Source organism: Dryobates pubescens, chromosome 16, assembly GCF_014839835.1.
Source record: "Dryobates pubescens isolate bDryPub1 chromosome 16, bDryPub1.pri, whole genome shotgun sequence".
Lineage (NCBI taxonomy): Eukaryota > Metazoa > Chordata > Aves > Piciformes > Picidae > Dryobates > Dryobates pubescens.
The window spans coordinates 24,968,200-24,991,797 of NC_071627.1; the positions used below are offsets into that span (position 1 = coordinate 24,968,200).

Sequence of the window (23,598 nt, forward strand, 5' to 3'; positions counted from 1 at the left end):
GGGTCTCAGGGCAGCAGTGTCTGGATGGCAGTCCCTCAGACTAATGGGCATTGATTTAACACCAGTTGTTTCCACTGCAGCTACAAGGACAGAAACAGATCTGCCTGCCTGGCCCCGTGTAAACAGCGCACAAAATGTGCATCTGGGGCCAAACCGGAGTCCAGCTGCTCACCTTGCAGCGGCACGTTCTGAGGCTGCTCCCCCATACAGCTACAGCTAGCTGGAAGCCAGAGCTTCTCCTGCAGACGCCTGGGCTCTAGGCACACAAACTTGTTTGAGCTGAGACCATATTTGGCAAAGCTCTGGGTCAAGCAAAATAAGCAAAGGCCCAGTGCATTCCTGGAGCATCACGTGAGGAGGCCGAGCTGCGGCGGGGCTGGCGCCGCGATGCAGGGAAGGGACCGCGCCAGGCCCTGCGAGCGACCCCGAGCGCTGCCGGGGAGCAGGCTCCTGGCAGGGGCCCTGGTGCTGAGCTCCACCTCCCTGGCCTGGCAGAGGGCATTCAGGCACTTCAGAGAAGGCTATCGTAGCAGAGGTGCTCAGCAGCACACCGTGGCTGGGAGGTGTCCACGGCAGATCAGAAGCCTGTGCTGGCCCCCCAGGCTCCCTGCTCACACACTCAGACCTGTCTAACCCTGCCACAAGTGCCCCTCAGCTGCGCTGCAAACGTGTCTGCAGGACTGCAACAGCCCACATGCACACTCTGCCTAGGACTCCAGCATTCCTTATTTTAGGAGATCCCAAGTGCCACCACAGGGGCAGATAGGGTGTCCCTATGAACAGTGACAGTTCCCTCCTACTTCACTGCCACCTACAGTGCCAGTGGCCTGTTCTCTGAGAAAGCAACACCCCCAGTGCCACCCTCACCACCAGGGCATGGGACACTGCTGCACCCCTGTGGCACCCCCAGTCCTTCACCACCCGGTACCAAGCACTCTGAGCCCTCAGCACCCCAACCACCACTGCTCACTCAAGCACTGGGAGTGTATCACCCTGGGCAGGTAACAGCAGCAGCTCTGCTCCGGTGCGCTACACCCCAGAGATCCAGCACCCCTGTGCTCTTCCGGCAGCTGCTGCCAGGAGCCTGACCAGGGCAGATTCCCTGGAAAGCAGCCAAACAGGAATGCTTCAGAAGAGCTTTTCTGTGTCCAGGGGCACACCTGGGAGGCACTGAATAGGACATTTTTCATTACGGGATTGTGCCTGCTGCAGACTTGAACTCTCATCTTGTTTCCACTACTTGGGCCTTGTTTGTTCATCAGGAAGGTTCTGCTCCGGCTTCTGTGCCTTTGCAGCTGGTTTCACCTCTCAACACCCTCACTTGGACTCTGGAGCCCAGCTCACTGCATTTCAAGCAGAGAAACACAAGCACCAATGGCTGCACACATCACCCTGCTGGGGAAAGTGGGAGCTTAACTGTCAGGAGAGAACTGCAGAAGCAATGGAAGCGGCGGAGTCATTCAAAACCTGCCTGGGTGCAGTCCTGTGCAGCCTGCTCTAGGTGAGCCTGCTCTGGCAGGGCCTTGGACTGGTTGATCTCCAGAGGTCCCTTCCAGCCCCTGTCCCTCTGTGGAATGGGAAGGATGAAAAACAGAAAAACACTTGATGAAAAATACACATTGAAATGGTTGTTATTGTTGCTGGAATTTAAAGCCAGGAATATTCCATTGCATTCAACCCCCCTGGAGGGCAAAGGTTATCCATTGTGGCATCTCTGACACCCAGCAGGGGAACCCCACAGGTGCCTCCCCCACACCTTTCTGAAGAGATACCGAAGAGGTATCTGAGCACTCTTGACACAAGGATCCTCAGGAGGTGTCAGGCACCCAGCATCTGCCACCCTTCTGGGGGACACTGCCAGCAAGTCAGACGATCCAAGCACCACGGGGGGTGAACACACCAAACCCCAGAGCCTAGCCGGAGGAAACTGGACGTAAAGGGAGCCACAGGGCTTTGAGATTCTGAGCAGTGTCCCTGCATGTGCTGCTTCCCTGTTTCACTGAGAGGATGAACACTGCAAACATTGGCTGTTCTTACCCTAAATGTGTGCTGCCAGGGTTGGTACAATCTCTCCTCTCCTGCACCGCAGCTACGCTGGCAGCAGAGCCACAGTCACTGAGACCACCTGCAGTTGAGAGCAGAAGCTGTGGATGTCCAGAGCCACGGAGCAGGCTGCAGGACCTGCCCTCTCCAGGGTTGCAGCAGTGCATACACAGCTGGTTCCACAGGACACCTTTCTCCTCAGCATGGCAGGGAGCAAAAACTTTCTCCACAAGTCCTTTTGGCAGCCATCACCTGGGAAGTCTCGCAGCTGCTGGACCGAGAGAGCTCAAACCGCTCCAGGGGAGCAGACACCGAAGTGAAAAGCCCAAGAGAGGTTAAGTGCTCCTTGTGAATGTTACTGGTTAGGGCTGAGACTTCAGAAAGCAAAGGCTTGCCTGGCCCAGCAGCTTACTGACTGCAGTGTCAGTCAGGACCATCATTCACCCATCAGCAGCATTCCTGACTGGGACTCAAAGCCATTCCTGGCAGCGCCGACACAGCCCTGGGAGAAATCACATTCCATGTAGAGAGACGAACACTATCAAAAGTGACCAAGTCAGGTTTTATTACAAAAGAACTTTCTTCTGTGCTGTTTTCCTGGTAATTTCATTTGAAACTAAACAGGCTTTCATCCATTCCTCTGTCAGAGAATGAGGACAACACAATAAATCAAACCCTCACATCCTGGTGTCCAGAAAACAAACAAACAGGAGAACTATTGTCATACTACAAAACATTTCACTTTACAAAACCCCAAAGAGTTGCTCATTGCCTGGAGGAGCAAAGACAAACGAGGACATGAAAGGATAAGACCTTGAAAGTAGACCTCAAGAATTCCTGGGTAAAATTCTCTCCCCTGCTCACTGCGAGAGGCTGTGACCTTCGGGCAGCACTGGCAGAGGACACCAGCCAGTTCCTGCCTTTGTCCAGGGCTCTGCTCACTGCTCCAGTACAAAGTGCCACAGCATGGCCCCCTCCCCCCAGCGTGGAGCAGCTGCACCTTCCCCCCCAGAGCCCAGGGAGCTTTCATTCACTGCATGGGACAGGCTGTCAGAAAAAGTAAAATCTCCTTTATTTTGTGTTCTTGAGGCTGCAAAGTACAGCAACTGCACTTTGAAACGAGATCATGCCCCACCAACCCCAGGCTGCTTTGAGACTGATCACTCCAGTGGAGAGGATTGGGATGTTCCAGCACATTTTCAGTTAAAAAGTGTCCAGGAGAGGAAGCAGAAAGTGGCGAATGTCCAAGCAGCAGTGTAAACAGCACGGGCAGCAGGAGCCACCCAGGGGCACGCCCCGGCCACTGCAGACGGCCAACTCCGCTCTCAGAGCACTTTGTATCTGCCTTTGTTGGTGGGCTGGTAAGAGTTTTGCTGCAAAGAAAGGAGAGGTTGCATCAGTTGCAAGTGGGAATGGAGAGATGAACTGCAACAAACCCTGCCAGCAGCACCGTCACACACGGCAGAGCAGCGGCCGAGCACTGGCCCTGCCTCACGCACCCACACCAAGCCTCACTGGCGTCAGGCTGGGGCCCCTCACGAGGAGAAAGGACATCCAGGGCCTGAAGCAGGTCCAAAGAAGGGCAACAAAGCTGGGGAAGGGTCTGCAGAACAGGGCTGGGGAGCAGCAGAGGGAGCTGGGGGTGCTCAGCCTGGAGAAGAGGAGGCTGAGGGGAGACCTCACTGCTCTCTACAGCTCCCTGAGAGGAGGCTGGAGCCAGGTGGGGTTTGGCCTCTTCTCCCAAGGAAAAAGTGATAGAACAAAAGGAAATGGCCTCAAGTTGTGCCAGGGGAGGATGAATTTGGACCTTAAAACAATTTCTTCCCCAAAAGGGTTGATGCATCCTGGCCCAGGCTGCCCAGGGCAGTGGTGGAGTCCTCACCCCTGGAGGGGTTGAAAAGCTGCCATGGTTTAGAGGTGCCCTGGCAGTGCTGGGTTAGCAGTTGGCCTGGATGATTCAAAGGTCTCTTCCAAGCTAAACAATTCTCTGAAGGTTACCCCAGAGAAAGCCAAGGTTTGTCCAAGCAGGGAACCCAAACCACAGTGTCTCAAGGCAATGCCTTATTTAAAGCAGAGTGTGTGGCTCTGCTGTAGGGCTACAGCCCTCAACACGTATCAAGCATTCAAATGAGTGAAGGATTCTCCTCTTCCCTGATGGTGCTGAAATGAAGGAATTCACTGGGACCTCCCCTCAGAAAGCTCTGCTAATGTGTTATCTCCATCTGCTGGCTGCCAGCAGCCCTGTGTCCGGCTGAGTGAACAGGGAAATGGATTTTCTAGGCTGCTCCATCAGTGTTTTGGAGATCTATAGGTCCCAGTCCCCACTATTAATAAACCCATATGCCAGGGTGTCAGCAGCTGTAGAAATCACTCTCCTCAAGCAGGAAGCAAGGCCCTTTCCCTCTGTCCTGGGGATCTCACTCACCAGTCTGATCAGCTCCTCTTTTATAAGCCGTGTGATTTCTGCCTTTGCTTTCTGTACAGCCAGTTCATTGGCACCTGAGGACAGAAAGACAGCAGCACCTTCAGCACCTTCTGCATGTGAAGCCTACAAACCACCACTGCTGGCTGCTCCCAGCAACAGTGCTGCACATGCTCAGCTGTCTGCTGAAGCACACCCCAGTGCTGCACAGCCAGCCACAGCTGGACTGTGGAAGGGAGGGACTTGAACCAGGCAGTCAGAAATGACTGTTCAGCAGTACTGAGGATCAGAGGGTTCCTGGACAAAAACTCTACCATCCTGAGACTTGCTCAGTTTTTCATGTTGCAGCTGATGTCATCTCTCACACCCACACAGCTCCATGCTCTCCCTTATTTCACACTGCCACAGGCATATTGGTTTGGATGGGTTTTTTCTCTCTTCTTTCCCTCTCCTCCCAGCTGCCTCTCTAGAGGTCTGCTCTGGCAGGCCAGGCTGAGGAGCATCTCTGCTCCCCACGGATCACCTGACAAAGTGCAGCAAGACCAAAGAGTTTCTCTAGTAATTCTGTTAATTTGCAGTGGCTGAAGCATGTCACTTCATGGCCTAGATTGGATACTAGGGAAAAACTTCACTGCAAGAGTGGTGAGGCACTGGCACAGGCTGCCCAGGGAGCTGGTGGAGTCACTGTCCCTGGAGGTGCCCAAGAAAGCTGTGGCCACGGCACTGTGGGACACGGTCTAGTGGCCATGGAGGTGTGGGCTCAGTGACTGTACTCAATCTTAGAGACCTTTTCCTATCAGTACAATTCTGTGGCTGTGTATCTGTGACTGAGCATCCAGACTTGGGACTGCAGGCAGCCCATGGCCAGTGATCATTTCCTGTACAGAGAACTTACTTTCTATAGCCAGGTAAATCTTCCGTTCTCCTTCCTTGGGTTCTTTGCCTGGAGGGAAATAAGTTCCTCTGATTGTAATGGCAGCTTCAGAGTATTCACTGATCCTCTGCAGTGCTTCTTTGGAGGTAACTTTCCATCTGGCAGTCTGCAAGGGAAAGGGTGTGGGAGGATCAGCAAGGAGAAAGGCACCACACAGAATGGCAGTGTCGAGAGTAGGTGATGCTGGAGGCAAAACGAGAACACTGCACTGGGAGAAGTGGGTCCTGGAGTTCTGCTAGGGAACTGCAGCTTGCCATTTGAGCCAGTTCCTGCTGTGCAAACAGCTGCAGCGATGGAAGGAGAGAGCAAAATGGCTGCACAGTGCTCCTGAAGCAAGAACTCCACAGACCTTGCATTCTGCTGCAAGGGAAGTTTAGACCTTGCTTGTACTGAAGCAGCAGCCAAGTCCAGCAGGATTTGTGCAGGCACAGACTTCAAGAGCAAGCACACTGCTCATGGCTGCAAGTACTTCCCTGACCAACAGCAATGCTCTTTACTTCTGCACACTTCATTGGTTACAGACAAAATGAACCTTAAACTCTCCAGTAACAAAGCCTAAGGAACAGCCACTGCCAATTTGTTTTCAGAAGCCTGTAAAAAGCGTCCCAAATCTCCTCGACAGCCTCAAAAATACTTCACTGTGGTATGAGAGCAGCCAGCAGCAAGGGCTGAACAGATCTGTGTGACAGGAATGCTTGCTTTGCTGATAGTCTCTGGAGTCTGCCCAAAGCACTGTGCATCTCTAAGCTGAGCAGTAATCACAGACCCTGCTGCCACTCCAGCTAGCTGAGAAGGAACACAGACAAAATCTTTCATTGGCATGATCCCAGCTGAAGCTGTGCTCAACAGTGGCCACTGACCCTTGGCTAGAGCAAAATGGTTACTTGCCTGTGGGAAGTCATTGATCTCCAGCTCTTCCTCGTATCTCTTAAAGGATTCATTTTGTCCTCCATCCTGCTTCTCTTCCTCCTGCTTCTCTATGGGCACATAATTGAGCTTAGCATTGATTTTTTCAGCCAGCTGCTCTGCAATGGTCTTGGCAGACACAGTAGGAGCTTGGATGGTGCCTCCTCTCAGGATAGCGTTGGTAGCCTGCTGCATCACATCCTGTAAGGCACAGGTCCATGGTGAGAACAAAGGAGTCAAGAGAAGCTCTACACACACCAGCCAGGGTTCCAGCAAAGCTTCCTGTGTAACACCACTGTCCACATCACTACATCCTCCAAACTTCTTTCCTGCCTCTCAGGACCTCCCCTCACCCCTTCAGAGAAAGCATCGTGATGACCTTTTCTATCTTCAGCTCCAAACCACCTCTGGCCATTCCAGACCCTGGCAGCCTCAGGGTGTGTATCACGTGCCTCAGCATGGAGGGATCTCCAGCAGCTCTGCCCAGGCTGGCAAACCCACCTACCAGTAAGGAATGACCCTCTGCCAGGGCAGAGCAAGCACTCCCAGTAAGGTCACATTCACTCAGTCACAGGTCCTGCAGGCTCTCACCGAGGCAGCCCAGCACAAGGCAACCAAGCAATGCAGCCAAGCAATGCAGCCAGCAACGCAGCCAATCAACGCAGCCCAGCAACGCAGCCCAGCACCGCAGCCCAGCACCGCAGCCCAGCACCGCAGCCCGGCACTGCAGCCTGGCACTGCAGCCAAGCACCGCAGCCCAGCACCGCAGCCAAGCAACACAGCCCAGCACTGCAGCCCAGCAACGCAGCCAAGCAACACAGCCCAGCACTGCAGCCCAGCACCGCAGCCAAGCAACACAGCCCAGCACTGCAGCCCAGCAACGCAGCCAAGCACTGCAGCCCAGCACCGCAGCCCAGCACCGCAGCCCAGCAACGCAGCCCAGCACCGCAGCCAAGCACCGCAGCCCAGCACCGCAGCCCAGCGCCGCAGCCCAGCGCCGCAGCCCAGCACCGCAGCGTGGAAACACCGAGTGAACCGGCAGCCACAGAGCCCACCGAACCACCTTCATCAAACAGAACAACTGCCCTGTAGAGTCTGACCTTGAAGTGGAAGGGGACCAAGACTTGTGCCTCTGCTCCGAGGTTCTTCTGGGCGTTGATCCTCAGCGCCAGGCGCTTGGCGATCTCCAGCTTCTCGGCGTTGCCGGCGGAGGGCGTGGGGGCGTTGGACGTGCCCGGCGCCGCCATGTCCTTCACTCTCTTCTTGGAGTTGAACATGCTCTCGATCTGCTCATCAATCTAGGGGCAGCAACAGCTGTTAGACTGCGGCAGCTGCCTGCACGTAACCCCAGCCTAAAGGAAGCTCGCGCTCAAGAGCCCAGGGAAGCAGATCCTGGGCAAATGAGGCAAGGGCTGGCACAGGGTTTACTTTCAAGGGGACAAGAAGGAGACTAAGACACACTGGGAAGGAATCTAATGAAGATGTAGAAATAGAAAGCACTGCTTTGAATCTCTTTAAAGCTCTTCAAGTAGTGCAGTGTTTGTAAGGTGGGCAATGGTTCTGCTTCATTACACCAGAGTAACACTGCACAGAATTTCTGTGGCCTTCCATAACCACAGACAGCAAGTATCCAACACCAGAGTCAGGAGGGGACCTCCAGTGGCTTCAGGGAGCTTTGTCTTCACACACATATGATTCCCATCTAAGAACACACACTGACCCACTCACAGAATGCAACTCCTGCAGGCAGCAGTGCAGGATGAGGGTCACCAAACAATCAAGGCCCATGGAACTGGCTGAGGAGAACCCAAACAGCCTGGGAACTTCAGCAACTTAAGTCTTAACTTTCAGATGCTTACATCAACAGCTGTGTCTTCATCATCTGAATCCTGCAAGCCAAGAGCTGCTTTCTGCAGCTTTTTTCTTTCATTAGCCAAAGCCTGTTCTGTTTCATCAAATTTAAAACCTTTCCCAGAGAATCCACTGCTTTTTTTGATCAGCTTTCCTTCCTGAAATGACAAACATGTATTTGCATACTTAGGGAGTTCAAACCCACAATCCTGACAGCATAAAATAGCTATGAAATTGCACAAATGTGAGATTACTCTTTCAAAAGGCACAACCCAGCAGATTCAGAAAGCTCTCCAAACTGAAACTCTATTTCACAATCAAGTCTCCTAAAGAGAGCAGACAAACAGCAGAGTGTTGGGGTTTCTGTAAGTAAATGCAGGAAAAATAATAATAAAACCCCCAAACAAAACAAAACAACAGAGGCAAAGCCAGCCCACAACATACCCCAAGGAGAGCTCTGCAGTTCTGGTACTGGGGCATCTCCAAAGCCACTCTTGTCAGCACGAGCAAGAGCTCTAGAGATGACAATACAAACCCCGGGGGACAACTGCAGCATCTCTCACACTGAGTTTTGCTGGAAGCCAGAGTGCCCTTCCACAGCAGGCCTCTCTCTCTCTCACATACCAGCTGACACCACTGAAATGCTGAGGGCCAGCCCTGTATAAGCCATCCAGGACACCAGTCCTGGAGACGCTGGCACACAACCTAAGCACAGCCATGTGCCCCCAGGGCAGTCAGTGATGCCTCATGTGCAGGTACCATACACCCAGCCCCCTGTGCCCACCCCTTAAAGCCAGAGCAAGGCCCATGACAGAAGAAAGGATTACTTACAGCCTTCTGCTGGTCTTTGAAGTCAGCCCAGAGCTTCTCCAAATCAGGAGGAATTGGGTTCCCAGACAATTCCAAAGCCTTAATGATATCCCCAGCGTAGCGTGCCTGATCCTCGGTGATGAATGTGTAGGCATAGCCCTGGTCAGGAGGAGTTCAAAAGATAAGAACCAAAGAAAGATCTCTGCAGGCACTTCAGCTCTACATTTCCTGAAGCCCCCTGGCACAGCTGCTGTTGCTGTGCTCCACAGCTGTAACTATGACATTCATGCCCCAGCTTTTTCAGCAGGGATGTCAAAGGAGGAGGTGATGTCCCAGGAAGCCACTGCAGAGGAAACCAAGCACAGATGGTAGGAGCTGACATCTTTTCTATCACTCTTGTCAAAAAGTTTGGGAAATGGAATCACAGAATGGTTTGGGTTAGAAGAGGCCTTCAAGGACATTTAGTTCCAGCCCCCTGCCACAGGCAGGGACAGCTTCTTCCAGACCAGGTTGCTCAAGGCCCCACCTGACCTGGCTTTGAACACTGCCAGAGCTGGGGCCTCCAAAGCTTCTCTGGGCAGCCTGTGTCAGTGCCTCACCTTCCTCATGGGGAAGAGTTTCTTCCTCATGTCTAATCTAAATCCAGCTCCTTGCAGTCTGAAGTGAATAAAATCTTATAAATGTACACATTCCCAACAGTGAAAACCAGGCAGACTTTGAGGTACAGCTGGGCTTTAGGAGATCATTCACCCATCATGTACCTTTCAAGGGTCACAGTGCTGAACTGCAGAGCACCTTTACACCTGATCACTCAGAAGCTGGAGCTGCACTCTAAAGGAAAAGGTTCTTCCCACCACCACCATTAACTGCTCCCTCTGTAGCTATCCCCTGTGAGCCCCTCAGTGAGGCAGAAGCAAGAGCCTTTGGTACCCCCAGCAGGCAGCTGCTCTCACTTTATTGCCTGCTCGTCCTGTCCGGCCTGCTCGGTGCACGTAGTCCTCATAGTGGTTGGGACAGCTGTAGTTGACCACCAGCATCAACTGCTTCACATCCAGGCCCCTGGCTGCTACAGATGTGGCCACCAGAAGTTTGCAAATGCCATTCTTGAAGTCATTGATGATGCTGTCCCTGTCATACTGATCAATGCCTGCAAGACACCAGACAGAACAGCTCCTTAGAGAGCTCTGCTTGGAGCCTGAAGTATTTGTGCCCAGGCCAAGCCAGCCTCCAACTTCAAACAACCCCAAACCTAAGCAAATTACACTTCAGTATATTCACACTTCCACAGGCAAAAGGCATCAGCCAGAGGAACAAACCTCTCGGTCTGTGACCCCAAATAACAACACACTGAGTTTTCCCCTGTAAAGAGATGCTGCTCAGAAGTTTCTTTAACAAGATCTCCTATGGTTTCTTCTATTCAGCTGAGCCTCATCCAAGGCTCTGCCTGCTCTCTCCAGGCAGCAGAGGTCTCAGAAGGACAGGAATAGTCTTCCCTCTTCTGCTGTTGCACTAAATGAACAGTGGAGTTTTCTGCTGATGGGTTACTGTATTTTTAAGAGCATTATGTACAGAAAGTTTAAGGTCCTGTGGGATGAGCAATACTCCAAAGAGATTTCCTCCTCCTGCTACTAACCCACTGCTGTTGTATCACTGCCTGATGCCAGGAAGTGAAACAGCAGCTGCTCTTGTGGAAGATCAAAAGGTGATCTCACGCTCCCTCGATGGCAGGCACTACCCTGCAGCACCAGGCAGTGATACTCCCTGTGGGGTGTCAACTCCAACAGTTCTGCTGACAGAGACAAGGTTTGGCACCCCATGGCATCTCCCAGAGAGCAGTGAGGAGCAGTCCCAGAACACTATCATCTCTCTTGCAAATGAAGAGACAAAGCTCTTTCCCAGTTAGAAAGCAAAACCTGCTCAGAAGAAGTAAGAATGAGAACTCTCCAGGAGCTGACTTCTCTCTGCAACTGCTGAACACCAGCTCCAGTTTGGAGTCGCTAACAGAAATCCTGAGGGCTGCAGCTTACCCCCATGAAGAGACAAGCAGGGGTAAGAGGCTCTCATTAAATCTTTCAACAACCCATCAGCGTGCTCTTGCTTGTCCACAAATATGATCACTGATCCTTTCTCCTGGTAGTGCCCCAGCAGCTCCAGCAGCTTCAGAAACTTGTTCTCCTCTTCTATGACAATCTGGAAGACAGAGAAAGGCAAAGCAGGCAGAGTGTCAGCTGTATTTTGAGTCACCCAACACCTTCAGGATGCATTAAACAAAACTCAGGAACAGATGACTTTCCCAGGCCGTTTCCTGAGGCAGTGGCAAAGCTGCTGTTCAGCTTAGCAGAGCACACCCAGGTTCTCCCCACAGGTGAGCACGCAGCCTTGCAGGTCAGGGCACTGCTTTACCCTGAGATCACATTTCATCGGGTCACTAACCAGCGAGCTTCGAGGGCCCCTCGCCGCCCAGGGCAGGCGTGACACTCACCACGTGCTGCTCCACATCCGAGCACACGACGCTCCTGCCCCCGACCTGCACCTCGATGGGCTTGCTGAGGATCCTGCGAGCCAGGGCCTCCATGGCGCGGGGGAAGGTGGCGGAGAACATGACGGTCTGGCGGTCGGGCCGCACGTTGTCCACGATGCGCATCACCTGCGGGACAGCACGCCGGCTGCAGGGCCGCCGCTGCACGGCCCTGCCTGCTCCCTGCTGCCTGCACCGCCTGCAGCCCGGCAGCCACAGCCCCGCCGCTGCACGGCCCTGCCTGCTGCCTGCACCGCCTGCACCCCGGCAGCCACAGCCCTGCCGCTGCACGGCCCTGCCTGCTCCCTGCTGCCTGCACCCCGGCAGCCACAGCCCCGCCGCTGCACGGCCCTGCCTGCTCCCTGCTGCCTGCACCCCGGCAGCCACAGCCCCGCCGCTGCACGGCCCTGCCTGCTCCCTGCTGCCTGCACCGCCTGCACCCCGGCAGCCACAGCCCCGCTGCTGCACGGCCCTGCCTGCTCCCTGCTGCCTGCACCCCAGCAGCCACAGCCCTGCCGCTGCACGGCCCTGCCTGCTCCCTGCTGCCTGCACCCCGGCAGCCACAGCCCTGCCGCTGCACAGCCCTGCCTGCTCCCTGCTGCCTGCACCGCCTGCAGCCCGGCAGCCACAGCCCCGCCGCTGCACGGCCCTGCCTGCTCCCTGCTGCCTGCACCCCGGCAGCCACAGCCCCGCCGCTGCACGGCCCTGCCTGCTCCCTGCTGCCTGCACCGCCTGCACCCCGGCAGCCACAGCCCCGCTGCTGCACGGCCCTGCCTGCTCCCTGCTGCCTGCACCCCAGCAGCCACAGCCCCGCCGCTGCACGGCCCTGCCTGCTCCCTGCTGCCTGCACCCCGGCAGCCACAGCCCCGCCGCTGCACGGCCCTGCCTGCTCCCTGATGCCTGCACCGCCTGCAGCCCGGCAGCCACAGCCCCGCCGCTGCACGGCCCTGCCTGCTGCCTGCACCGCCTGCACCCCGGCAGCCACAGCCCAGCCGCTGCACGGCCCTGCCTGCTCCCTGCTGCCTGCACCGCCTGCACCCCGGCAGCCACAGCCCCGCCGCTGCACGGCCCTGCCTGCTCCCTGCTCCCTGCTGCCTGCACCCCGGCAGCCACAGCCCCGCCGCTGCACGGCCCTGCCTGCTCCCTGCTCCCTGCTGCCTGCACCCCAGCAGCCACAGCCCCGCCGCTGCACGGCCCTGCCTGCTCCCTGCTGCCTGCACCCCGGCAGCCACAGCCCCGCCGCTGCACGGCCCTGCCTGCTCCCTGATGCCTGCACCGCCTGCAGCCCGGCAGCCACAGCCCCGCCGCTGCACGGCCCTGCCTGCTGCCTGCACCGCCTGCACCCCGGCAGCCACAGCCCTGCCGCTGCACGGCCCTGCCTGCTCCCTGCTGCCTGCACCGCCTGCACCCCGGCAGCCACAGCCCCGCCGCTGCACGGCCCTGCCTGCTCCCTGCTGCCTGCACCCCAGCAGCCACAGCCCTGCCGCTGCACGGCCCTGCCTGCTCCCTGCTGCCTGCACCCCGGCAGCCACAGCCCCGCCGCTGCACGGCCCTGCCTGCTCCCTGCTGCCTGCACCCCGGCAGCCACAGCCCCGCCGCTGCACGGCCCTGCCTGCTCCCTGCTGCCTGCACCCCGGCAGCCACAGCCCCGCCGCTGCACGGCCCTGCCTGCTCCCTGCTGCCTGCACCCCGGCAGCCACAGCCCCGCCGCTGCACGGCCCTGCCTGCTCCCTGCTGCCTGCACCGCCTGCACCCCGGCAGCCACAGCCCTGCCGCTGCACGGCCCTGCCTGCTCCCTGCTGCCTGCACCGCCTGCACCCCAGCAGCCACAGCCCCGCCGCTGCACGGCCCTGCCTGCTCCCTGCTGCCTGCACCCCAGCAGCCACAGCCTCACCGCTGCACGGCCCTGCCTGCTCCCTGCTGCCTGCACCCCAGCAGCCACAGCCCCACCGGCTGCACAGCCCTGCCTGCTCCCCGCTGCCTGCACCGCCTGCACCCCAGCAGAAACCCAGTGGCTCAGAAGATGAAACAAAGGCATTGTCTGCAGTTTGGGGGACAATACACCCTGGTGACTCCTGAGAGGGTCCTGGGTGTCCCCAGCGGCTGGCAAGTAGCCTGTCACCAGCACTGCCAGCGTTTGGTTCCTGTCTCCTGCACACTGCCAGCAGACATTTATAGGCAGGCTACAACTACTGAAGCAATTCCTGCAGCAAGGAGTTACGCTGGCTGCGGTGAAGCACAGCTCCTGGACAGGACAGGCTGTTGAGAACGAAGCCAGCGAGGATAATGAAACATCAGAGAGGCAGCCTGAGGTGCCATCCACATGCAGCACACCCTTCTGAGCACTCACTGGCAGGTAACAGAACCACGGAACCGCACGATTTCCTCAGTGGGAAAATGCCAGTGGTGGCAGCAGCACTGCTGTCACTGCTTACCTGAGGCTCAAAGCCCATGTCAAACATCCGGTCTGCCTCGTCCAGAACGACGTAGGTGACCCTGCGGAGGTTTGTCACCCGGCCTGTGAAGGCAGAGGAGAAAGCACATGGGAAACAAAACCAGATGGAAACTGTTTTCCCTCAGGGACAGCTTTTGTTTTAAGGTTATCTAATCTCACTGGTGTCTAGAGACACTCATTACTTTTACAGGAATTCACTCAAGGGGAATTGGAAAGCTCTGGCTTTAAGCACATCTACAAGATTGTGGGAAATGAGCAAGTATGCACAAGGCCCTTTACTGTGTCAAACTCTTCTCTTGCATACCATCATAGGGCCAGCAGAACCTGTAAAATTCAGAAAACTGCCCTCGCCAAAACACATCATAAAACTAAGACTGAGAGGAAGCAAGGAGCCACATCAGCCATTATCTGACAGCGACACCTAGGAAAAAACATATTAGAGATTACAGCGCATGTGTGGAAGGCAAAGTCCAGTGCTAACTGCTGCAGCCTCAAACTGCTCTCTCACACACAGCCCCTAGCACTGCCCTGCAGCCCGAAACAGCTGGTTGAGGCTGATCGTGCTGACTCTAGCTCACTGCTAATCAGGTGCACACAACAGAGCAGGCACTCTTTGCAGCAGGAAGGTTCCGGCCTACCCACTGACACCAAGCGGACAGTAAGAACCACCCCAAACTCTGGGACAGCTGGAGACAAAGTAAGCAAGTTGTGCATTTGTGAACACTTGGAACTTCAGGTGGACAGGACCATTAGCACCCTTCCCAGACAGCCAGGAGATTACCCTTCAGGAGAAGGACTACCTCAGGGATCTAAGCATCCTATTCTCCACTGGTGTGAAGGTGAACTTGCTCTGCTCCGAGCAGCTGTGCAGCGACGCTGCCAAAGGCTCTCAGAGCGGAGCGGGTTTCCCACATTCTCTACAACTGCCACCCAGGCTTGTGCCTGGAGAACTACAGCAGAATGTGGCCCTTTCAGCTTCAGCAAATTGGAGCTGAATCCTCACACTGTCTTGGAGAGACCTAGAGCTGCACTCTGGAATTCATACTCAAGAACAAAACAAGGACTTCTGAGACTCTACTGATCTACTCAGCATCTTAACAGCGTCATCCCCAAACGATAACTTTGTAAAAGTACTTGGGAACAGCATTAATGTACCTACCTTTGACGAGTTAAGTCTTGGAAGCCCAGTTCTATATGTCTTGAAGGTACTTTTTCCACAGAAGTTAAATAATGTCAACAGTTTAGTAGAGGTTTTGATGTGGAATAATTTAATAATAAAACTTTATCTAATAAGCATGCAATGGTTACACTAGGACAAAACCTCTTCAAGCTGCAGTGGCTCAGTCTCATCCCTCTGAGGATCTGGGGTAAGGTCAGTTCTTTCCAAGTTACTTAGGGAGGGCTTCTTTGTCTGTCTGGTTTTTAAAACCAGCAGACAAAGGCAGAGTCGGAGGCTCTTATGCAAAAGCAGGTAACTGCTGAGCAATAAAGGACCGGTGGGCAGACAAGTCATCTAAGTATCTGAATTAGCTAAATGGCTGGAAGTTAAAGAATTTGGGCCAGCACATTTTAAGTTCAACAATGATATTCTCAGAGACTCTTCAAGAATGTTGCAGAATTCATTCATTCAAACATTCATTCAAGAATGTGGCATTTCCTAGCCTCCCCCAAGCAGTCAAACCAATCTGATTCAACCTTCTCTTAGTGCTGTGTATTCTCAGCAGCTAGAGAGAGTGCAGCCTGAAGAGATCTAAGAAAATTCCATAAGACCATTTATCAAAAGACATGATCTTCTGAATTTGTTAGAATTACACAACAGATAGCAACAAAGGTCTCCCGAGGAAAAGGGCTTCTACTCACCATTGTTAGCTGCTAACATGTCAATCATACGCCCCGGCGTGCAAACAATAATCTCAGCTCCTCTTTTGAGTTCAGCTATCTGGGGGTAAAACACAGGAAACAAACTGCTGCAGTGGTTCACGGCTTTGGAGGTCTTCTTTTCTGAGCACCCAGCATCTTGCCAGAAAGAACACAGCACAGGCTGCAGCAGCTCTACTTGTGTAAAGCTTTGCTTTCAGAGGGTAAGCTCTGGCAAACCTAGCTTGAAGCAGTTACAATGGGGATGACTTCTGCAGTTACAGGCCCAAAAGAAACGTCCCATGCTACACCAAGGACAACTGGCACTGAAGAAGCCAGGTTCCACCACGGGCAGTCAGCCCGCAACCGCATTCAGGGAAAAGAGAACAGAACTCAGTTCCCTGCCAGGGTAACGGCAGCTAATAGTGTTCAAGAGTTAGGTGACCAGTGGTACCTGCTCACTGATTCCTGTCCCTCCATAGACACAGACAACTCGAAGTCCAAGTGTCTTAGAGAATTTCTTGCACTCCTTGGTGATCTGCAGAGCCAGCTCGCGAGTCGGTGTCATAATGACGGCTGGAAAGCAGAGAACTGTCACTGCGCGGTGCCACGCAAGAGGTGCTGCTCAGCTAACAAAAGTCAACAGCCATAACGTGCCACTTGAGGACAAAGAGAATGTAGAGAGGAGGAGGAGGAGGTGGCAATCTGGTCCAAGTCCCAGAATCCAAGGAATATGGTCTCCCTCCCAAGAGCAAGTGCCCTTGGAACAAGGTTAGACAGCGCAGTGATTGTAAACACCACCACACAGCTTGCTCATCATCCACCCAGTGAAACCACTCAGCAAGTAGAGCCTTCTCCCCTAGAATCAAGAGAAGAACTGAAGGCCCTTCTAAAGACCCATCTACCTGAGGCTTTATTCATTCAGACAGCAGTTTGTACCTATGGGACCTTCTCCTTCCTCCAGCGCTCTCTGATCCATGATGTGCCTGAACATGGGCAGCAGGAACGCAATGGTTTTCCCACTTCCTGTCTTAGCAATGCCAATCAGGTCACGGCCGTTCATAATGGCTGGGATAGCCTGGGTCTGAATGGGGGTGGGCTTCTCATAGCCATGTCTGGAAGAGAGGGGAAAAAGCAGGGTTTGGGAGAGCAGCAAAAGCATGACACAAGTGTCAGCAAGAACAGTTGAGGACAATAGCTCGACACCGGGTGATGAACACTCTGTGCCTCCATGGGCAGCACCCACAAACAAGAGCAGGCTGCCCTGTGCAACACAGAAAAGGGTGATCCAACAAACCAATGACACAGCTGAGTGACCAAAATCAGACACAGCACAGTTCCTCAAGTGCTCCCTTACTTTTTGAGGGCAGTGAGAATCTTCATGGAAATCCCACACTGGACCCAGGTTTTTATGGGTTTGGGGCAGCCTTTTCCCTTGACTGTAATTCCCTCCAGCTCCAGCCTGTACACATTAACCTCTGAAACAGAGACAACAGAGTCAAGCCTGAAGTTTCTCTGACACCTTGATCCAAAGGTTCTCCATCTGCCCCTGCATGTCAAAGACTCCAGTTTTTCACCACCACAAAACCAGCTTTTAGCTTGTTACACACAAATGCAGGAGGCAGGTGGAAAGGATTCAGAAGCCTTTTTCTGTCAAAGCCTCACAGATCGTCAAGTGAAGCTCTCAGCTACAGTGATGTACCCAATTCAGTGGCTTTCCACACCAAGGTGCTCCAAATGCTCTCCACATTCCAAAAGAATCTGCTGTGTCTTTAGACATCAAACCCCATCACTCTTCTGTATCAGTACCCAAGGTGTTCTGGCTGTACCTCTCCTTACCTTCCTGAGTCATTTTGGCCAGTTCTGGTACTTCTACATAGAAGTTTTTCCGGAAGGGCTCATACTCTATCTTCCCATGATCCACTGGTTCCAGCAGCTTTCTCTGCTTGGTCTGATAGCCAGTCAGGGCAGTCTGAAGATCAACTTCTTCCTCTTCTGAGGAATACTGCAGAGAGCACAATTTGTGTGTACACCAGTGAGTGGTACTCCAAGAGCTCTGGGCTTTCAGTTACAGAGGAACGTTTTTCAGAAGCAAGAGATACTCCTTACCCTGCTAGACCCTGCTGGGACAGACACTGCAAAGCTGCTCCCTGCTTAAGAGTGCTAAGTTCTGTCAGGTGTCTCTCAACCCTTAACTTTCACTCTGTTCCATGTCACTTTTTAGACTTTCTAACTAGCAGCCCTCATTCAGAAACCATCAGTGCCACAAGACAGGAACAGTAAGACTAGCAAACGAGACCCAGCCAGCACACCGCTGATCTGTGTCCCACGGCAGTCACAGTTCTGACACGCACCCGACTCAGCTTGAAACAGGCTGAGTACTCCTAACAACAGAGCTCAGCATGACCCAGAGGAGCTGCACTGGCAGCAGGGGATCTAGCCCACGACTTGGGCCAGGTTGTTTCTAAGGCCCTCACTCGAGACACCACCACACCCATGGCTGGTTCAGGGCTGTGAGTGCACCTTGCTCCCCGCCAGCACCCCGGGTCCTGCTTTGCAGGGCCGCTCTCAATCTCATGACTCCCCAGCCTGTTTGATACTGGGGATCACCCCTCAGAGCACCCCCATTACCTCCATTGCATCTTGGTCATTCTCCATGAGCTCCCCTTTCTTCTTTTCTGACTCCACAGCTGCCTTTTTGGTCGTCACCACAGTCACTACTTTGGTCACAGTTGGTCCGGTTTTCTACAAGGCAGTCAGGAGAATTACTGCAGCCACAGAGAGCAGAACCCACAGCACACAAACCACACAGAATGTTCCCCTGCTGAGCCAGTGTGCCTGGGGGCTTTCCACTTCCAGTGGAATGTGATCAGAGTGCCTCTCGCTATGACACTGGGACACTGCAGTTCAGGCACACAGGCACTGAGTGCATCTAACTCAGGGCTTTTTTCCCCCAAGCCACAAAGCTGTTGGTACAAGACAGGAAATCTCACTATGGGGTTTTACCTTTTCACTCCCACCTCCACCTTTCACACTCCTCATATTGAACTTCTTCACCTCTTCTTTCACTTCTTCCATATAAGCATCCAGAGGATCTAGCTCTTCATCCTCAACCTCATTGCCTTCCTTTTCTCCTTCTGCAGTTTCCTCTTCATCATCTAATCCGGACAAGAGAGATGGAATAACAGAGGCATTACAACTCTTTCACCCCCTTGCTCTCAGCTGCATCTTAAGGCAGATTAAGGCTTTGTTGTTGAATAGTTCATTAAATGCTTTCAAGATAATGCCATACAAGTACCAGTAGGAACAGAAGTACTTTAGCTGCTCTACATAAACAGTTAAATACCATCATCATCTTCTAAACTCCACTTTTTCCCTTGTTTCATCTCCTCAATCTCTTTTTTCAGCTCTCCTATGTTTTCCATGGCCTTCTTGCGTTGCTCTTCCCTCCATTTCTCCACTCTTTCCTTCCGTTTTCTCATTTCTTCTTCTAGCTTGTTCTGATCAAAATTCTAGGAGGAAAAACAAGCAAGGAGGAAAATGAAATGGCCTCTGCCTGCTGGGGGAGCATGCTAGGCAAACCTGCAGCAGGAGGACAGCAAAAAGCACTGACAGCTGTGCATTGGCAAGTAAGCAGTGCAGCTGCTGCTCTGCTTCTCATAACTGAGACCACAGCAGCTTAAACTCTCCTTTATTTACCTGGGAGAAGTAAGGAACTCACATCAGGGAGCTTCATCTCATTCCAGCCACTGATCCATGAAAGAATTCTGTTACCCTCTACTTCCAAAAGCCCTTCCACTACAAAGGCCTGTGGCTGGGGTATGCCTGGGCAGTGTCACTGGCAGTGCAGCTGCTCAGTCACCTGCAGGCTCCCAGGAGTCAGCCCACCCTGCCACTTCGGGCACTCTCCACCTAGGCAAACCAAGCCTCCCTCTCCCCTTGCTCGTGGATTCCGGCCTGGGTCCAGAGGCCACCAACGTTTTCAGCGCCTCTGGTGACAGCTACCATGTGCAAAACCAGAGACCATTCATCTGTGGTTTGCCCTAAGCAGTTTGCCATCCTGAACTGAGGAGAAGGTTTCTCATGGCAAGAGGTGGAGGCACATCCCATGAGAGGAGTCTGTGGTACTGAGGAGAACACTCTGCCCTGCAGCTCCAAGAGCAGGTTTTCTCTTGGCAAGGCAATAACCTATGGCTAACTTCACCCCTGGGGTAAGTTCTTGTCTTGAATCTCCAAGTGTGGAAAGCTCTACCTCGGTGGCCACAGTATTCGTGGGAGCATCTTTCTCCTTCTCCTCTTCTTTGTCATCTTTGTCCTTTTTCTTTTCTTTGGAAACTTCCACTCCATCTGTCTTTTCTTTAGATCTTGATCTGAAAGGCAAGATCAAAGAGCTCTCAGAGCATGGCAGCTGCTCTCAGGGGAGGACACAGATGTGCTGGGCAGAAACAGCTAGGAACACTCTGCACAGGTTTATGTTTCCAAACACCTTACAAAGTGCTCTGCCTCCCAGAGAACCTTTCCATGCCATGGAACTCTTCCCTTTAACTACCAGAACTGAGGAATCTACTGCAACCCCATGAGTCACGAGCTCTGGCTCTGCTCCTCTCACTTCTTTCCAGGGGAAGTTGCAGACTTCCTTTCAGAACACTTACAACTGATACTCCAGTGGCTCTGCAGCTTATTTTACACCTCCTTAAAGACAGCAGGCAGAAGAGATGCTAAACATTTCCTGTCTGTTGAGCTTCTACAGAAAGGTGCAGTGATCCAGCATCCTGCCAAGGAAGTCTGAACGTCCCCAAGCCTACAGCACTGGCTGGAAAACACAAAACCAGCTCTCCCTGTGGAAAGCTGCTCCTGTAACTCAAATGAAACATGCAGACTTTCACAGCCTGCATTACCCAAAAAGGAACCACCCAAATGCATCCAACCCAAGCATGCACTCCCTCCTGACAATGAAGGCTAAATCCAGCCAATGAAATCTCATGAAGCCATTTTCACTGGGCCTATTCCTGCAGACTTTGTGATTCCAGCTCCTCACAGTGCCTAGCTCGTCAGACCTGCCTGTGCTTTGCACAGCCTGCTGTCCCAGCTGACAGACTCCCCACTCCTACAGCACAGCAAGATTCTCTGCTGCTTGCAACTGCAGCTGAAAACTCCACCAAAATGGGTTAGAAGAACTCTGTTCACAGCTCCAAAGTCAAGATGGAAGAGGTCAAGCATCACTCTCAGTGAAGTCTCTGGTTTGTGGGCACCGTGGCAGCAGCCAGAGAGCACAGGTACCTGTTTTCTGCTTTCCTGTTCTTGCTGGGACTGGAGGAGCGAGACCTCCTGCCTCTGCTGCGGCTCCTGGAGCGCCTCCTCTCGCGGCTGCGGGACCTCCTCCTCTCTCGGCTCCGCTCCCTCTCCCTGCTGCGGGAACGCCTGGCACAGACAGCAGGGTGCTGGCTTAGCAGCTGGGCACAGCTCAGGCGGCCTGCTGCCGGGGAACAGGCTGCGGCACACAGCTGCCAGGAGCAGCAGCCCGGCAGCACGACCCCCAGGGCGCAGCAGGGTCCTCGCCCCGCGGAGCGCCGGGCTCAGGCCTACCTTTGGCGCTTCCTGTCGCGGGACCGAGACCTCCTCTTGTCCCTGCTGCGGGACCTGTCGCGCCGGCGGTCGCGCTCCCTGCTCCTGGAGCGCCGGTCCTCTCGCTTGCCTCTCTTGTCGGACGGCGAGCGGCTGCGAGAGCGGCTGCCCGAGCGGCCCCGCGAGGCTGAGCGCTTCCGGTAGTGCCTGCGGCAGAGGCACGGGGCGCTGAGCACCGGCACCGGCACGGCCGGCAGCTCGGCCGCAGCAGGCCGGCCACGGGCGGGCAGGTCCGAAGGGGTTATTCGCCCGAATGCGCTGCACTCCGCACAGTTGCCAGCACCCTAAGCGCCTCGTCAGCCGAGGGTGCTGAAACCAGAGGCACTGCCTGGCCAGAGCGCTGCTCTGCTTTCACAGCCCTGCTGGGAGCACACCAGCAGCCCACTCTAACAGCAGCAGTCCTGCTCAGCAGCACAGCTGTCAAACTGCAACTGAAGAAACCTCACATCCTAAGGGACAAGGCAGTGGTCACCACTGACACCAGAAGACACTCCCTAACATCATCCAACTCGACAAGAGAAGCTTGGGGGGGTTAGCAATGCTGCAGGGGATGTGTGATGGAGATGGGAGGCTGTTTTTCTCCCCTCATTAATGCCCTCTTAAGCTAATCACACTTTGGGAGAGAGCAGGGCTAGGAATTCCCTAGCACATTTTTCAGCTGTGTACCTCAGTGGGGAACCTCAGCTGTGACCATCTGCTTTTCCTCCTGTTCTGGATTTCCACTCACCACACCAGAACAATTCCCTTGCTCATCCTCCTGCGGCTCACAGCCTGCAGACCCTTTCCTGGCAAGCCCAGCAGCCAGGTCTGAGAAGCAGGAAGCAGACAAGGCAAGACCTCAAGCTATGCCACGACAGCACTGGCAAAGCGGGGAGCTGCTTCAAAGCCCAAGAGGCGTGAGCAGTTCCCAAGCATCTGCCAGCACAGGCGCGACCCCAGGCACACAAAGGACGGGGCCGCATCACTGCCGAGGGGGCTGCAACAGCTCATGGAGCGCTTGCACCAGCTGCGAGGGGGCAGGAGGCGCAAGCCCCCAGCAGCTTCAACCTGACAAGCAAAAATGCCGAGTTCAGGTTAAGAAAAGCCCGTCGCGACACCGCTATTGCTATAGAGCAAGGCGGCAAAGGCCCGCCGGGCTCAGGGAGGCTCGGGGGGTCGTACCCGTTAGCCCCGGCACCCCAAGCCAAGCGCCGCGCCCCCCGCGCCGAGCCTGACCGCGCCTCGGGGCCCGGATTCACGGCGGCTCCGCGGAGCGGCAGAGGGGAGCCGGGCAGCCCCCGCGGGGCGCTCCTCGCCGCGCGGCCCGCCGGGGCCCTAAAGCCCGGCGCTGAGCCCCGAGCCACCCGCTCCTGGGCCGGGCCCGGGCCTGCCGCGGCGGCCCGCCGCTGCCCTTTGTTCTCCTCACACCGCCGCTCGCACCGCTGGCAGAGCCAGCCGCGAGCTCCGCTGCGCGCCAGCCTGCCCACGGCAGCCACGACGTCCCCGCTGCCCTCACCTGGACTCCCGACCCATGGCGGCGGCGGCGGCGGCGCGGTGCCTGCGCTAGACGGCGGCAGCCATTCCGCGCCCCAGCGCCCGGGACGAGCTGCGCGGCGGGAAGCTGCCGCCCCCCGCTTCCGCCTGCCCTCCCGGCACGGCGCCGCCTAGCGGCCGGAGGTCGCAGCGCCAGGACGAGAGCGGAGGCCCCACAAGGGGGAGCCGCACACCACGCCGCCCATCGCTACCCCCGGCAAAGCCCCCGAGCCTGCCCCAGCCCTGCCCCTCCATGAGCCAGGGCAAATCGCGAGGCAGCGAGTAACAGAGAGGCTTTTGCTAGAGCACATGCGCCAGGACGCCAGTTAAAATGGGCAAGAGCAGTCGTTTTTCCAGGGAAGGTGAAGAGTCCTTTCTCTTAAGCCCCTCCTGGCACCGTGCCTGCCCACCCAGGGGCAGGGAGAGCTCCTCCAGCCCATCCTGAGGTCACTGGACAAAACCCAGGCCTTTACAGGCTGAAGAGTTCCAGGAGAGGTCTCTTCAGCTTTCTTCCACCACCTGAGAAGAGCACTCTCTGCAGGACGGTGCGAGGGGCTGAATGGCTGTGTGGCAGCTGGGTCACCTCCCTTCCTGCTATTTAGCTGATTAGCATGAACATTTTTATGCTGAAGATTAAAAAGGTCTCTGATTTTTGCAGGTGTTAG

At 55.0% G+C, this 23,598-nt stretch overlaps 1 protein-coding gene across 1 annotated transcript; it reads right to left on the reverse strand.

Annotated features, from left to right (window-relative positions):
• Positions 1-3,020: 3,020 nt before the first annotated feature.
• DDX46 (DEAD-box helicase 46) lies at positions 3,021-23,026 on the reverse strand. Its single transcript, XM_054168321.1, has 23 exons — positions 22,917-23,026; positions 21,383-21,568; positions 21,077-21,217; positions 20,049-20,166; positions 19,143-19,308; positions 18,803-18,954; positions 18,428-18,541; positions 17,636-17,801; positions 17,154-17,274; positions 16,736-16,911; positions 16,251-16,372; positions 15,800-15,878; positions 13,920-14,002; positions 11,449-11,613; positions 10,994-11,156; positions 9,920-10,113; positions 8,988-9,125; positions 8,165-8,314; positions 7,406-7,603; positions 6,288-6,506; positions 5,361-5,505; positions 4,469-4,542; positions 3,021-3,416 (listed from the first exon to the last, which is right to left on the reverse strand). The coding sequence occupies exons 1-23, from the start codon at positions 22,931-22,933 to the stop codon at positions 3,369-3,371; spliced, it is 3,135 nt and encodes a 1,044-aa protein (XP_054024296.1). The 5' UTR covers positions 22,934-23,026; the 3' UTR covers positions 3,021-3,368.
• Positions 23,027-23,598: the final 572 nt, after the last annotated feature.